The sequence below is a fragment of the Brachycentrus maculatus genome, unplaced genomic scaffold, assembly GCF_059751285.1.
Source record: "Brachycentrus maculatus isolate JH-2025_06_01 unplaced genomic scaffold, ASM5975128v1 h1tg000134l, whole genome shotgun sequence".
Lineage (NCBI taxonomy): Eukaryota > Metazoa > Arthropoda > Insecta > Trichoptera > Brachycentridae > Brachycentrus > Brachycentrus maculatus.
In genome coordinates this window covers 1378613-1396088 of record NW_028280887.1, presented here as the reverse complement: position 1 = coordinate 1396088, position 17476 = coordinate 1378613, and the positions used below count along the sequence as shown (strand labels likewise).

The 17476-nt window shown below is 36.0% G+C and overlaps 1 protein-coding gene across 1 annotated transcript; it reads left to right on the top strand.

The window, feature by feature from the left end:
- Positions 1-3299: 3299 nt before the first annotated feature.
- On the top strand, positions 3300-16850 carry LOC148309285 (activating signal cointegrator 1 complex subunit 2). Its single transcript, XM_088260400.1, has 12 exons — positions 3300-3464; positions 3540-3617; positions 4852-5003; positions 5851-6031; positions 6315-6512; positions 7241-7503; positions 8594-8776; positions 10408-10548; positions 12277-12855; positions 13374-13542; positions 14794-14921; positions 15401-16850. Exons 1-12 carry the CDS (start codon positions 3426-3428, stop codon positions 15549-15551), a joined length of 2262 nt encoding a protein of 753 aa, XP_088116526.1. The 5' UTR covers positions 3300-3425; the 3' UTR covers positions 15552-16850.
- The last annotated feature ends 626 nt before the right edge of the window (positions 16851-17476 follow it).

Here is a 17476-nt window from a genome sequence, read left to right as displayed (position 1 = left end):
GAGTGAATTTCTGCGGACAAAACTATATTTGGGGATTGAGTTTCGTTTTATATATTAGTGTTTCGGAAAGTTGTCAGTTTTTTTTTCAATTGACAACCACACTGCTCAAATTTTTGGAACTCATACATACATATGTCATAAATCTCACAACACTTTATGTTTGAGTTCACGGGAGCCATATATGGTTGATTTGAGATATTTTTTATCTAGCAGAGAATCTTTTATTATTTTACATACTAGAAGACGCTTAAGTGAAGAAACCCAGATTTGTGAACAAGGATTTGGACACACTTTAAAACGTTTTATGTATAAAAATCACATTTATTTGAAAGGAAAAATAAAAAATAAAAATAAAATAAAAAAATATTATCAAAGTATTTCGAGTGATGATTTTATCCGCCTCTGTAGTGTAATGGTCAGCATGCTCGGCTACCGTTCTGGAGGTCCCGGGTTCGATTCCCAGGGGGGTCAAATAAATATAAGTGATTTTTTCACTGTAATATTTATTCAATATTACCCTGGACTGGTACCTGAAGCAGAGGGCTGATCACCTTTCCTTCATGTGTTTACGATCAAGATCACACTGCGTTTATATGATGCAGTGCCCTATGCATCATTGGGATGCGAATAAGGATTTGAATGAAAATTATTTAAATTTCTAGTGATGAACCCTGCATAGAAAAAAAGCATCTCGTCTTTTCAGGCAATCCAGGCATTGACCCAATACTTCCTTCTATCTGTCTTCCGGGTGATCTTTGTTGTCAACACTAAAAATCACCATCTTTGAAGCATCTTTACTGTTTTCTATTTCATTTGTCTGATTGGCATGATCGCCATTAACTTCCTAAAGCATTTTATGCGCCACAACTGCATTCTTCCAATTAAAACAGAACGTCAGAACTTCCCGCAAATGCTTATCGTTTACTACAAAAGTTGATATTTTATCAACACGTTGACTGCCAACGCAAATTTCAGAATTCCGGCCTAAAAAGCCAATTTCATTTAATCATATTAGATTACTCTTCTTCTTCTTTTTATAGATCCTCAGGATCTATCTGTGCCTCTGCCCGTCACTCTTGAGATGTTAACTACCGGTTATCTCTCCGCCTTTTTGGAGGTCTGCCTGGGGGTCTACGCCCTTCAGGGTTTCCTTGAAGGGCGATACGTGGAAGTCTGTCTTCTGACATCCTGTTTACATGCTCAAATTATAGTACATAATAATAAATAATAACCATATCCGCTCCCTAGGTGGAGCATATGGAGTCCACAAACTGTCTCCAGGCTTTTCCGTCGGCTGCCAGCTCCCTTGCATCCTCCCAAGTCAGATCCGCGTCCCGAAGTTCTGACGAGAACTGCCGACGAATTGTCAGCAGTATATAATTATAGTACATAATTATAGATTATTACAAATATCTCATTAGATTATTAAAAACTGTAATTTTAGTACATAATTATATTTTCTGTTCATTTATTAATCAATTTTCTGTTCATGTAAGCCAGCATTGATTTTTTGTTCCCTTCCCATGCGCCATCTATCCACATTAGGAATTTTATCGTAGCTGCATGAATATGGCAAGTAAACACAGTATGAGATAACTCGTCGGCGTCCTAGCAAAGAACGCAATTTATAAGTTATCTCGTAGTTGGTAGTCATCGTGTTAAGAAACGATAAAACTAATGTTAGAATGACAAACATGTAAGAACTGAACTTTATTGACAGATGCTCAGGATAACTAAAAAAAAATGGCCGCCAGATTTGAAGTAGCCAGAGCCATCTGTTGTAAAACGGACCAAACATTCCGAAACAGCTAAAAGATTGAATCACGGTTTTTCCCACTGCAATATTTTTTCATAGATGTCTCTACCATTATACTTCACAACAGGGCTGTACTTCATACTCGGTATTGGGGGCAATATTGGCTTGTCCATTTTCACATCGTCTTCGTAAAAGTCGTCTAGGTTTGGTTCGACGTCTTTGTTCATCTTGGTGACGTAACTAGGAATGGGAGTTTTTTTACGAACCCTCGAGGCTACAACGGAATCGCTGATGTTAAGCGCAACAAGGTCTTTATATATTTTTTCATTAAAATGAAAATTCAGCTTCTTCGATATCTGAAATATTAAAAAAAAGTTATTATAAATGTTAAAATTTAGTAAGCTTTATCATATCGTTCGTATACTGGCATAAAATGTTAACTCGAAAATATGCAATTTTGACTTAATGATACAGTATTTTAAAGTTTTCAACGTTCTATAAACTGGCAAAATAAACTAAGTACAGTAGTTTGAGATATCATATTTATGTGGTCTTATAAGTAAATTTAACTTTAAGTATTTTATTTAGGTTGAAAGCTTAAGATAACAGGGATTATTCAAACAGAGATTTTAGAGTTTTTTGCACAGTATATTCACAATATATATACCTACTTCACAAATTGTTCAACTGATGGCGCCACAATCAGTCATACTTCCAAACTCAACTAATCAACAACAAAATCCGGAACTACAATTGATGCAGTACAATAGTTATTAAAAACCATTCATATTAGTACTACCAATTGAAGCACTTATCAATCACACTGAAAATACAGTATTGAAAAGACAGAAAAAAAATTATGAAAATTTTGTATTGTTGCATTTCTTTTGAGATGCTCTCTCTCTCTCACACTAAATCTCTCTTACTCTCTTTTTTAAAAGAAGTTTCTATCGCGTCTACAGTGCTGCATACGCATTTTTTTAAATTTTATTTATTTATATATATCCACCTCTTTTTCTGCGATGATTTTATTAGCGCTATCGGCGTCGTTCAAATCCTCACATTTTTTATGAACCATTTCCTCCACTCTCTTAATTTGTTTTAATATCGTTTTGGAAGAATGAAGTCTAGGATCAGCGTAGTCCTTCACGGATGACTTGGATTTTGATTTATCACGAGCAGTTTTTGGTAATTGAGCCGAGTGTTTTTCCAGCATAAAAATAGGATTCGTATTTTCTGGGAAAACCTTTTTTGAAACACTTCGTTCCGTATTACGGACGAACACTTTTTTACCATTGCAGCTGCCTTTGGAATCCATATTAATGAAGGGTTGTAAACAATAGTAAAGTTTTCCAGAAACAAACGTAATTCCAAATACAAAACGGCGCCGTTCAAATTTTGACAGTTTACTGAAAGTTGCCAATCGAAATATTTTTTTCCCCGGGTCTTCCAAAAAGATCCTACCTGCTGTATTATTTTTCCCTAGAATTTCAAGTACCACGTTGCAATTTCATCGTCATATGGCAACACTAGTCAGTATTCTGTCATTCTGCGGAAATTTTGACAGTCTTGATAGGACGTATTTGTTATGTTTCTTATTCTATTTTTTTTAAAATTATGATATAGAAATAACGTCTTCCGCAATTTCCAATATTTATCAGCGAAAATAATGACAATTGTCATTATGGCTGCCAATAATATATTCAATGTAAGTTGATCCTTGCGCCGTATTAATCATCCTTATCTGTTTGGGGAATCCTTCTGAATAATAATTTTCTTACAGAATCCTCGCAAGGTTGCTATCGAAAAGTTGGAAATAACTGTCAATAATGACGGAATTGTCAGATCGGTGCCGGCTATCGTAAGTAATAAAGTACTTTTAATTCATTATTTTAAAACCTCTTACAATGCAAGTAATGTGCCACATTTCATTAGCTAATCTTCCAACCGATTTGAATAAAAACTTGCTGTAGACAAATTAATCTTTCGTAGGGTTAATAACATAAGTATGATCAGGCCTTTTTTTTAAACAAGAAGGTCGTTTGTGTCATGCTTTTTTACTAAAAAAAATATATTCAAATACAATAAACCCTATAACGTTGAGATTCGTACCGCGTTATCGAAAGGAACGTTATGAGGGGTTAACGTTTTTAAATTGTATTTTAATGTTAAATGACTCATTACAGTTTTCCGTGTTTAAAATGTAAAAATACAATTTAAAAGATTAACTCCCAATAATCTTCCCTCCGATAACGCGGTACTTATCTCAACTTTAAAGAGGGGGTTCACTGTATCATTTAAATATTCATTATAATACCATATTTTATCGTTTTGCGAATTATATAAATATATATTGTTTATAAATACTAAAATCAGTTTTAGCAAATAAAAATCTATCAGCGGAAGCTAAACTGGCAGTACACAATGGAGTTCTGGTTCCAACCCTTATGTATGGAAGCGAAGCATGGAGTTGGCAAAAGAAGGATGAAAGCAGACTGAATGCAGTCGAAATGCGATCCCTCAGACGAATGTGTGGCAAAACGATGTTTGATAGATGTTCGAATGATGAAATAAGGAAAGAATGTAAGGCTGAGATAAGCATTATCGATAAAATTAAGAAAGGTGTGTTGAGATGGTTTGGACATGTGGAGCGTATGAGTGAAGAAAGAACGGTTAAACAAATATATGGAGCGAATGTAGTTGGAAAAAGAAGCAGAGGACGACCGAGGAAAACTTGGCACAATCAGGTATGTCAAATACTTGAAAGCGGCCGGGTCAGGAGTCGTAATAATCGTCGGGTATGTATGAGGAGATGCATGAATGTAGAAGAGGCAAAGAATGTTTGCAAAGACAGAGTGGTGTGGCGTTCGATTCTCTCTGCCTACCCCTGCGGGGAAGCGGCGTGATGGTTAGTTAGTTAGTTAGTTATAAATATATATATATATAATTGATTGTGAAAATTAAGTTTTAAAAAATACCCTTGAAAAAAGGTGCCGAAACGCCATTCCACCGCGTTACATGGAATAAAAAAAGCCCTGGGTATAATACATTATGATGTTTCAATATTTTTTTAATATCTCGTTTTTATTTTCTAGGATTCGTATTGGGTCACCAAAAGAGAGCTGTCCGTGTTTATACCTGCCCCGATAATACGCACTGGGTCCATTGGAGAAATGAACGCTTGGCAGGATAACATGAAATGCTACTTAGATGACCTCAAGTGGCTTCTGTCTCTGAAATACCACAAGTATATATATTTTTCAATTAACTTGTTTGAAATATGGATGGAGTATAACGAGTGAATGACTAAGAAAATTTATGTGGCAAATGTGAGTGGAAGAATAGAATGAGGATGACCGAAAAAGACTTGGCACGATCAGATCAATCAGAATCTGGTGGTGTCAAAAGTCTGCATAATCGGAGGGCATGTATGACTAGATGTATGGCTGTGGAGGAGGCGAGGAGTGGTCAGGACAGAAGAGTGTGACGTTCCATCCTCTCTGCCTACACCTGCAGAGAAACGGCGTGATGGTAGTAGTAGTACTAGTAGTAGAAATAAAAGCATATTTATTTTCTAAATTGACTTATTTGAAATATCATAAATATATTTATTTTTTAAATTAACTTATTTGAAGTATTTGCAACATTTTGAGTGTGTCCAAAAACTTGTAGGAGTTATTTATCATATAATTTTTTTGACATCTCAACATAGATGAAGAAGAATATGCATGTCTGGGCATTTACGGTGCATACGACCGTCATAGGCTGGTTTAAGTGATCACTTTACACACATGTAAGATTCATCAATTCTACCCATGATTGACAACCACACTACTTCCAAGAATTTGAGTAGTGTGGTTGTCAATCATGGGTAGAATGTTACATGTGTGTAAAATGATCACTTAAACCAGCCTATGATGGCCGTAAGCCCCGTAAAAGCCCTGACTTACATATTCTTCTTCATCTATGTTGAGATGTCAAAAAAATTATATGGTAAATAACTCCTACAATTGGAGATAATCCAGTTTTGTGAACAAGTATTTGGACATACTCAAAACGTTGATTTTAACAGTTATTTTATTTTTATTTTTTAGATTCTGGTCCCACATAGTCCACTACTCTCCTTGCATGGACATGCTAGTGTCCTTTCTGCAGGAAGCCTATCCCCCCTACCTCCCGACACATCCGGACAATTCCGTAATGGAACTATACAGCGAGGCATACAAGAAGGTCCTCACCATATTCACTCGCATCGTCACTGACAAAGAGACGGAGGTATGAAAACAAAATGTGTCCAAACAATTGTGTTTAGCAAATTCCAAGACATGCATTGTACTCAGTTGACAAATTGGCATTCATTAATTTCTTAGAAATAATTCAATACGCACAGTTTACATTCCATTCTTGTCATTTTCTCTCTGTGATCAGTTTTTTTTTTGGGGTCAAGTGATCTTGCATCCCTTATGTTTTTTGTAAAATCAACTTACATGGATCTGGCGGATTTTGAAAGTAGGCGACACATATTGTGTATGAATTAATAAATATTTTACCATTGCAGGTTGAGTGGATGACGCCAGATTGGCTGGGCGAATTGATATACAATAAATTTATATTTACAATTCCTATAATATTTGACTTGTGCCTACTTTACGGAACTAATAATTCCACACACATTTCTAGACTTGTAAAGACTGTTTTTCACTTACAACCCAAGTATAACGATGATTTGGCTGCTTCGGTCAATTTCTTAAAACAGGTTTGTTGATTTTAACTAACTTACTAACTAACCATCATAAAATAAAATAAAATACCGTACAAGTTAAAAATAAATAAATAAATTGTTATATTAGACTCGAAATACTCATGTTGCTTAGAGGTTATGGTGAGTTTATCAAGCCCTTCTCAAAACTGACATACCGACGCCATCTTGGTTTTTCTCTGTCGCACACTGTTTTATCGGCGGAACACTTTTTAAATTAAAATATTAATAGAATACATTCTACTTTTTTTACATCTCAACATAGGATTCTCATATAAATTATAAGCTGTGCTATGATCTCTATGATCTCACCATAAATTATAAGCTGCATAAAAAATATTCAAAGCATGTTTTGAAGCATTTTCCAGTATGTAAAAATAATCAGGGACTCGGATCGTACATACATCCAAATAAAAGAGCCTCTGCTAAATAAAAGCTTCCTCGATCCAACAAAGATGGCTGTTGTGAACTCATATGTATTGTCATGAGATTAAATGATATATGTAGGAGTAGTGTGGTTGTCAACCATGAGTTGAATTGTGAATGTTGCCCGTGTGTAAAGTGATAACTTAATCAGCCCATTAAATACCCAGACTTCCATATTCTTCTTCATCTATGTTGAGATGTCAAAAAAGAACTCCTAAATGGAGAAAACCCAGATATGTGAACAACAGATTTTGATACGCTCTAAATGTTGGGAATACATTTTAATTATTTTTTTTTAGATATTTTCTTTTATCGCCTTACAAATTGATAACCGCAACAATATGGATATAGTTCCTCCCGCGTTACCGGAAGGTTTCAAGGGATTCTCCCAGTCCTTTGGCGGGCTCAAGAACCAGGCGGCGGCCGCCGGCAAGCCGCTCACCATGTCCACGCTGCAAGACCTGACCCTGCATCTCGTGGACTGCGCCGTTACGCTCCGGATATTTCTGGAGATCTACCCGCCTGCACGGCATGTTCTTAGACGCAACGACTTCCATTCTAGGTATGCTTCTGTTGATTTTGCCTTGTCACAGAGAAAACCAATAAAAGAATACTATATTTTATTTATTGTTTCGGCATTAACTTTGTGGTAAGACATGTTACAATAATTAAAGAAAACACTTTGTTTTTTACCACTTGAGTTTAATTATAGACTACATGTTTCAGAAGTTAAACTTCCATCATTCAGGTCTGTATAATAACTAAAATATAAAATATAAAATTTTTCTATAAATAAGGAGAGGGGAAAGTAAGGGGAAGGGGAAGAAGTAATTAATAAATAATATATTGTTTCAAAATTCTTCGCCATTGCTTTCAATTTTTCCTTTGTTTTCAAACTCCGTTCCTTGACTAACCCCTTCCCCTTACTTTCCCCTCTCCTTATTTATAGAAAAATTTTATATTTTATATTTTAGTTATTATACAGACCTGAATGATGGAAGTTTAACTTCTGAAACATGTAGTCTATAATTAAACTCAAGTGGTAAAAAACAAAGTGTTTTCTTTAATTATTGTAAAAGAATACTAACTCATTTATCTCTTATAAAAAGAACGTAAATCTTTTATTTATTTCATCATGTCCTCACTAAATTTTCTCACGCCGAGGGCACAATTTAAAGCATTTATTCATAAAATTATATTGAAAGATTTTTTTTCTGATACACATAATCACAAATTACAATAATGTACCCTCACTGATTTTCCCTAGTTAGGTTAATTAGTGAGTTTTCCACTACTTTCTATGTACTACTTTTTTTTCACTAGCTTTTTAGTTTATCACTGATGAGGGCAATTTTACAATATTTATTTTTAAAATCATATGAAAGAAAATTGTTTATGACATGCAATCAAATACGACATGGTCGAATGATGCGATCTATTTCAGATCAAACTACCTCCATTATCCAGTTATAAATAGCTCTTTTATACATAGTTTCGTTATTTAATGACTATGGATATTGGAAGCAGGTTATACAGCTAATATTCAAATATCCTTTAGCTGAACGTTTGATTTACAAACAGTATGTTTGACCACCATATGCCGAATCAAAAATGGATACTTCACATGTTAATTTTCATTATTGTCATTTCAGCATTGTAAACTTGTATGAAAATACGCTGCCTTTTATGTATGAAAAAGTCGTAGAATTAGGACGAGATCAACATAAGGAAACCTGTGATGAAATACTAAAGCAATTAGATTTACTTCGAGCGGAATTTATAGATACCTATAGACTTATAATATATACAACTATTGATGACATTCTTTCCGGAAGGTAAGGAAATTTTGCATATTTAACCTTAAGTACTTGCCCTAATTTGCCTATCTTGAACTAACACCAGAGGATGCCCACACCGCAAATGTCTGCGACTTGTGCGAGAATATGGGCTGTTCAACGTATGAGGAAATTAAAAGAAGGGAAGAAAAGATCCTGCAGTGGAGGACAGAGGGCTCATGAAGAAGAAGAACACGTATGAGGAGCTGAAGAGGGTGAAGCATGATAGACCGAAATGGTGAAGGAGGTGTCATTTGTTGCTGCAAACCAATCCACAAGGTTGAGACGACAGAAGAAAACCTTGCCGTAACCATTTCTACTATTCTTCTTTTTTTCAACCTACTATTCCTCTGCTATTTCCCTCCGCTTTCATCATCTATATCTTCTTCTGTGGGTGTCATATCATGTCTCCCTGACGTCGACTATCACTTGACAGTAATTGCCCTTGTCTCGGGCAGCTCTAAACAGCGTCTCGATGGTCCTGATCCCCGTCCAATCTCGTATATTCCGGAGCCAGGAGATCTGCCTTCCACTCACACCTCGTCGACCCTCTATTAGGTGCAACAACAACAGCTCATACTTCTCTCCTCTAAGCATATATGCCCCAGATAGGACACCTTCCGGATTTTGACAGTCGGGAAGGTGAATACTTTGAAAGGGACCCAGACATGTAACTTTTAAATAAAGTACATTTTGTTTTATGACGTCATTCTACAGTATATATTAATTGAAAAGCCCATGCATTTATTAAGTGAAATTTAAATTAAAAGTGAATACAACATTTTGAGTGTGTCCAAATACTTGTTCACAAAATCTGGATTATCTCCAATTACAGGAGTTATTTTCATATTATTTTTTGACATCTCATCCAAGATGAAGAAGAATATGGAAGTCTGGGCATTTACGGGGCTTACGACCGTCATAGGCTGGTTTAAGTGATCACTTTACACACGTGTAACATTCACCAATTCTACCCATTATTGGCAACCACACTACTCAAATTCTTGGAAGTTCTATATATATGAACCAATTTAGAAACCTTGTTCTTGAATCACTAGAACTTCACTAGAGACATCTATTGGTGAGATGTAAAGAAGCTTTTTATTAAGCAGAAACTCTTATATTAGTATGTGAGATCCGAATCCTGGATTATAATCACACACATGAGAAACGCCAGAAAATACCATTTTCATTTTTATTATTAAGCTTATAATTTGACCAGATAATTTATTTACAACATTTTGAGTGTGTCCAAATACTTGTTCACAAAATCTGGATTATCTCCAATTACAGGAGTTATTTTCATATTATTTTTTGACATCTCAGAGTTTCTGCTTAATAAAAAGCTTCTTTACATCTCACCAATAGATGTCTCTAGTGAAGTTCTAGTGATTCAAGAACACGGTTTCTAAATTGGTTCATATATATAGAACTTCCAAGAATTTGAGTAGTGTGGTTGTCAATAATGGGTAGAATTGGTGAATGTTACACGTGTGTAAAGTGATCACTTAAACCAGCCTATGACGGTCGTAAGCCCCGTAAATGCCCAGACTTCCATATTCTTCTTCATCTTGGATGAGATGTCAAAAAATAATATAAAAGTGAATAATTTTATGTTTGAATTTTTTCAGTTCTTGCATTGAGACCAGTGTAACCGCTTACCTGACAATAATAACTGATTGTTTGTCGGAAAAATACTTTGTAAAGGACTACAATGGAGTATACCCAGTCGAGATAGACCTCGACGTTCTTTGCCAAGCTTACGACCAAATGTATCCTTTGAAAAAAAAATGTTATGCATTATTTTTGCTATTGTAGTATCTATGGTGGATTTGAGTATATATTATTTAGCAGAGACCCTTTTAATCTTTGAGACTTTACCAGCCTAAGATAGGTCATAAGTCCTGTAAATAACCAGACTTTCATATCTCTCTTCATCTATGTTGAAATTTCAAAATATATTTTTTTTTAGTGTAAATTTAGTACTCTTTACTGAATGCATTTGAAATGGAGTCACTCAGACGGATGTGCATCAAAATGTATAATAGATGAGTGAATATTGAAATAAGGTAAGAATGCGAAGCCGGGATATAAGCACTATCGGTAAAATTATCCGTATGCTGAATAATCGGGTGTCTGATAAATAATGATAAACAGTTTATGACCAAATGAGTGATTTTGAGATATTGCAATAAAATAAACCTAGGCAGAGTGAATGCTGTTGAAATGCGCTCCCTCAGACGAATGTGTGGAAAATCATTGTATGACAGAATTAAAAACGAAGATATAAGAAATGAATGTAAGGCTGAACGAGGAATAATTGAAAAGATTAGAAAGAGCTCTTTGCGGTGGTATAGACATGTGGAGCGAATGGATAGCGAGAGAATGACTAAGAAAATATATGTGGCGAATGTGAGAGGGAAAACAGAACGTGGACGACCGAAAAAGACTTGGCACGATCAGATCAATCAGAACCTAAAATCTGGCGGTGTCAATAGTCTGCGTAATCGGAGGGCATGTATGACTAGATGTATGGATGTGAAGGAGGCGAGGAGTGTATGTCAGGACAGAAGAGTGTGGCGTTCCATCCTCTCTGCCTACCCCTGCGGTGAAACGGCGTGATGGTAGTAGTAGTAGTAGTAGTAAACCTAGGCGATAATTAAAACATAGGAAGTCGGTTATGACGCGGATTTGCAGGCATCGTATCTGATCCGCATTATATGACCACCGCGGTATAAACAAATTTTTTCAAAAGAACTACATTTTTAATTTTATTATTTTTATACATTTTTACAAAACATCACTTTTTGAAAAAGTTCAAAGGGGTTTTTTTTTTAGAATATAATTTTTCAGGGTAACTATTTGTAAAATTATCATTGGGTTAAAATCTTGTTGCGCCTCTAGCCATCCAATAGTAGTCTCTAATCCTTGCACTGCTTCTTGGTATGTTGGAACGTCAACTGACTCCTCATATTGCCCATATATGTCAACTTTCTTTAAAAAAAAAATTTTACCATTTTTACTGTATCTGTTAGGACAGATTATTTAAACTTTGCCAATTGCCCATTGGTTAACACATTGTTTTCAGGAGACGCTTAAAAGCGTGTTTCACATACTGTTAGTAGAGAGTGGGAGACGCATATAAGCGTTCTTTTGGCTTACTTTGGAGAGAGTGAAGGACGTCAAAAAACATTAAACAGATCGGAATTGGGTTTGTGACTACTTGTAATTAGTACATGACCCTAATAAATATGTCAATTAGGGTTGAGATTGATGAAAAAACCACCCAACAACAATGTGTTAATTATGTATATTGTATCTTGTCGAGTATATCTCTAACTGCCTGTAGATCAACATGTAGGATACTCCGTGTTAGCGTTAGGCGCCTTAAAATAAAAATGGCAAAAAAAGACCTGCGGTATATCCGAATGCGCATTATAAAAGACGCATTATAACCGGCTTCTATTGTATTTGACATTTTTCTTAACCAAGAAGAACAGAGACCCGCTCAAATGTGACTTTATTCTCCGAGCCATAATGGCCAACTGTTACAATGACGAAGATGATAATAAGGTTCTAGAATCAACAGAAATTAATAATATCCCTATCGTCAATGGCCACCACGAGGATAATAGCATACCAGAAGAGTTGATAAATGATCCGAATCAAATCATAGACATTCCGGAGGAAGCCAAGACTCAGTCCCTGATATCCGAAGTCAAAGACATATTGCCGCATCTAGGCGACGGGTTTATCCTCAAGTGCCTGGAGCGCCTCGGGTTCAATTCCGAGCGGGTTATAAACAGCGTCCTGGAAGGGAGTCTGGATGATGATCTGCAAGCCCTAGATCCGTCCTTGCCCATAATACCGCAGGACGCGTTGGACACGCAGTACCTACAGACGGGGATTGACAGATTGAACATCTTTGACAATGACGAGTTTGACGTCATGACCCGGGACAGCATCGACCTGGACAGAGTCCACAAGGGAAAGCGGAAACCCAAGCACAAGAATCTGGCGGAGATGCTGGACGACAAGAGCCACGTCAAGGAAATGAAGGACACATATTCCAAATACAAGTAAGATTCCTCTGCATATTAACATATTGTTGACGGGAAATGATTAAAAGGGTCTTTTACATACTGTTGATAGAGAGCGGGTGACGCTTATAAGCATTCTATTTGCTTACTTTTGGTAGAGCGTGTGAGACCCCAAAAAACATTGTACAGATCAGAATTAGGTTTGTGATTACCTGTGATTTCTAGTGTACTGAGGGTTGGGCTGCAGACTGAGTATAATTAGGATTGGATTTGAAGAAAAAACTGCCCGTAAACAAAGTGTTTATACCTCGTTGTTCCCTATATTCATTGCTCGGAATACCGAACAATGAATCCCCAACATCCGCCTTTAGCATCACATCTCAAACGCACGTGGCCGACCTTGTTCTGCTTGTCCGACAGTCTACGTTTCGCTTCCATATAACAGTATATTATATGTAAGCAAAACGCATATCTAAGAATTGTTTCAGGGTATAGTTATTTGATTGTCGCAAGTTGTAATTTCATAAATAATTCCTCTGTTATGTGTCCATTTTCAGTTTGATTTCCGACGACGCCGACATGTACGAAGATGAGTACGACGACACTTACGACGGAGACGCGTCGGTTGGGGTCAGCGAGGGTGTGACCGAGGCGGACCGGAGACAGCCCTTCAAGAGGCAGCCCATCAGGGAGACGGAAGAGTGCATAGCTGAAGTCGAAACTGAGGTTTGTCAATCATCATCAAAATGCATACCTCAATTGGAATGGGTATGTTTACAATATAAGAGAACATGAGCATGTTCCGGACGGCGCAAAATTGCAATGCCAAGTTTCTGAGGCATTTATTTATATATTTAGAAATTTAATAGAACATTTACATACATTTACAATAATTGTAACATTCCAATTACAAAATTTCATAAATTTTAAATGAGTTAAAAGTAAACAGCAAGAATAAAATATAGCAAAAGTTAAGAAGATTAATAGGCAGACTTAATTTAGAGCTAAAGTAAAATTAATAATGAAAAATAATAAAAAACACAAACATTTATAAAATTATGGTTTCTAGTTAAATACCAATTTAATTTAACAGAAGGGAAGCAAGATGAAAGCGGATTACTTTTTAACACAAATTTATTCAGTTCTATGAAATTACAATCAAGAAATACTTAAGAATAATCGCGTGATTCTAATATGAGAACAGTTGAAAGACGTGTCGATCGGAGGACAGGCGGTGACGAAATGTGACGGGCCAGTTTCCGCTCGTTGCGGGCTCAGTAGGGTGTTCGGTTATTCACTCGGTTCGAGTTGCCATAGATGTGTGGGTTGCCACAAGATGTACAAGTTGAAAAGAGCAATAAAGTAAAAATAAATGCTTTTAACCAACAGCAAGGAAAAAAAACAGTAAACACATAAAACAGAAAATATAAGCAACAGATCCGTAGCCATTCATATATTGATACTTAGTATCAATATATTGATACTTAGTATCAATATATTGATACTTAGTATCAATATATTGATATTTAGTATCAATGTATTGATACGTAACATCAATACATAAATATCTCCTATGTGAACAAACCCAGCAATGTAAACTAAAATTTGGACACACTTAAAGTATTATCGTATTTCTCATCTTATCAGGGATATGTAACATTAGGTATAGATATCTCTACATGAGAGAGTACGGGTATTATCCTTGGTTCTACCCGACCGAGTTTCTCCAGGGTATGCTTGGTTACACAGCTTAGAGACTAGAAGGAATGTGTATTTGATTACACATTTTTATAGATTGTTGCGCGGTATGGTCGATACATAATCCTGAAATTATCCGGAGCATTGGTCTGTATATTCCCGATAGTTACCTAAGACAGCGTCAGCATAGATTGTTTCACATTCCCGTATTATCCGCACTAAGCGGGGTATTACTGGTCTGTGATATATATATCTATATTTTCCCAATTTTATCTCCAGGATTCCGAAGATGAGGGACCTTCGTCCAGCAGCCACCAGCCGAAGGACGCCTTCTGCGTAAATCCCGAGGAAGTGAGAGCTAGATACCAGGCCGCGAGAGATGCCAAGTACGGTAACAGAAATCAGAGGTATGTCCTGTATTCACACAAAAGTTATCTTTCCTGAGAACTAGTTATTTATCAATATTTCATATGATTGTAATCACTTCCTTTGATAAATATTTGCTGCCTGTGAAATATTGAGAAAATTTGTCATATTGACCACTTCATGCTTGTGTTTTTATCACAAAAATAGGAGAAACCATATCAAGTTTCAATTTTTTAGAGAGTCCACTACAGCCTGTACAAATGGAACCACCCTGTGAGAATACATTCAATTACCTCATAAAATAATACGGTGAAATCAGTTCCAAGAATCGAAATCCAGAATCGTTTTCGCTGTTTTCCCCGTCTGACTATATCCTCCGTACTACACATTTTCCTGATTTCCATATTTCTTATCTGATCTCTTAACGCGTTTCCAGTTATGCTCCTCAACGTCTTCGTTTCTGAAGTTCTTAGAAGTCTTTAGGTATTTATTCACTACAAAGAATCACTTCATATTCTAGGGACGTGGTCGGCAAGGCGAAAGGCCAAGGTCAAGAAAAGGACGTGCTGATCAATCGGCAGAAGAAGGCTGCCAACAAATCCGTCCGCGGAAACCACAACAGGAGAACGGGAGCGCAGTGGAAGAGAAACCAAGGAGTCCTGCCCTCATAACACCACGCTTGGCTTGCTATTCACCCACATGTGATATTGTTCCATTATACAGTGCCAGCTTGCTAATCGGAACGTAAATCTTGATGTTGGTCATTCGGATTAGGGAATCATTCAGATTTCTGAGTGTTTTGAAAAAGTGAGAGAGAGAAAAGATATTTCGGTTTTTGAGAAAGCTCTTTATTCTTCTTCGTTTGTGTCGTGTCAGGTCCCCCTGATGTCGGCCATTACTTGAGAGTAATTGTCCTTGTCTTGGGCAACTCTTAACAGCGCCTCGACGGTCCTAAGCCCCGTTCAATCTCGTTTATTCCGGAGCCAGGAGATCTGCCTTTGAGATTTTTTCATTTTTATTTGAGTACTAAATGAACAATTTTAAATATTTTATTTTTTATTTTAGCTTGAAAAGATCAGATATTTTCTTTTGAACCATCGAACCTTACTGGTGTTCACGGGCTAAATCATGCATTCATCTCAAAACCGTCAATTCCTCAGTGCTCTGGACGACTTCTTCAGCCCAGTTGATGGCTATATTTAAAGCTTTCACGGCTTCGGAGGTTTTAAAAAATCATTGGGAATTACAACGTGTTTCGATTATAGAGCGTTCGGATTAGCTAGCTGGCATTGTTATTACATAAATTATAAGCTGCCTTCACTTTGCGGAAAACATCAAATTTCTTGTATAAAGGATGATGATGATATACAAAACACAACACTTTGCCTAACTATGATTGTCACATTATAGGAAAACTTTTTTGACACATCAAATATAAAATTTATATGTAATTTTTTAAAACGTAAACACAATACTTTATGGTTACTGGTTCAAAGAGGGGTGAGCTCAAGGGGGCTCAGAGCAAAACACATATCGCTCACTCCTTTCAACAACGTCATAAATCAAAAATCGCCAATTTTCAGTTGTGCATGTTTTCGGAATGCCCAGAAAATGTACTATATCCCAGCAAAGGAGGCATATTTTTAACTTAATATTTACCCGCTACAGGGAAGAAAGTGTTGTTTTGCATTTTGAAGAAATGATATTGTTTAACTATTTTTTTAAATATAACTTAATATTTTTCAAATGGAAAAAAAAATCTCCAGATTTTACCTAAAAAGATATGTTGCACAGTAAAAAGTTCAATAAGTGGCTAGTAATTTATTTTTAATGCATTGTATTATATTTTTAATCGTAAAAAACGTTCTCCTGAAAAATTGAGTTTTTCGATTTATGACGTTCTTGAAAGGAGTGAGCGATATATAAGCAACCTCTTATTAAATTATGAAGATAAAGGGAAAAAAAACAAATATTCCAGCCCGTTTAAAAAATATATTACCATGATGTTAAAATGCATAGGTATACATACCTTTCATATTTGGTTGAAATGAATGATAAATTCATCTTAGAATAATACTTTCCTTATCATTCATCGTTCACATTATGTAATATCACTTTTAAGTGGGCTATTACACAAAGTTAATGAAGAATGATAAGGAGAGTGTTATATTACTATACTTAAAAGTTAATAATGCTTTTAAAGTACAAAATATATCACCTTAGAATATTTGAAGTTACCACTAACCCCCTGCGATCCACCCCTCTAGTAGACATTAATAATTTTTCCTTGTTTTTTTAATAAAAATGTTAGTGACGTTAGTATATAACCACTCACCCAAATTTTAGTCTGCTGGTTTCGAAACGTACCCGTCTCTTCGTCAGGACGATCAATCCAACTGCATGCAAACAGCACTACCTTACTACCTTAGTGCTATTCACACACCTACAACTACACAAAATGTTAATCACATGCATCTTTGGTCGACCCGAGGACCAACATGCATTAAAGGCTGAGGTCTGATATGACAGTGCATGCTGTAAGTGTGTGAATAGTGCTTTGGTATTTATTGTTTATTGTTTCTATTTATTGTTTCAA

Bases quoted from the DNA above. Each gene is read 5' to 3' on its own strand.
- LOC148309285 (XM_088260400.1), top strand. From the start codon at position 3,426: ATGACAATTGTCATTATGGCTGCCAATAATATATTCAAT. The intron at 6,513-7,240 runs GTTTGTTGATTT...ATTTTTTTTTAG, and splicing joins CGGTCAATTTCTTAAAACAG to ATATTTTCTTTTATCGCCTT. The intron at 10,549-12,276 runs GTATCCTTTGAA...CAAGAAGAACAG, and splicing joins TGCCAAGCTTACGACCAAAT to AGACCCGCTCAAATGTGACT.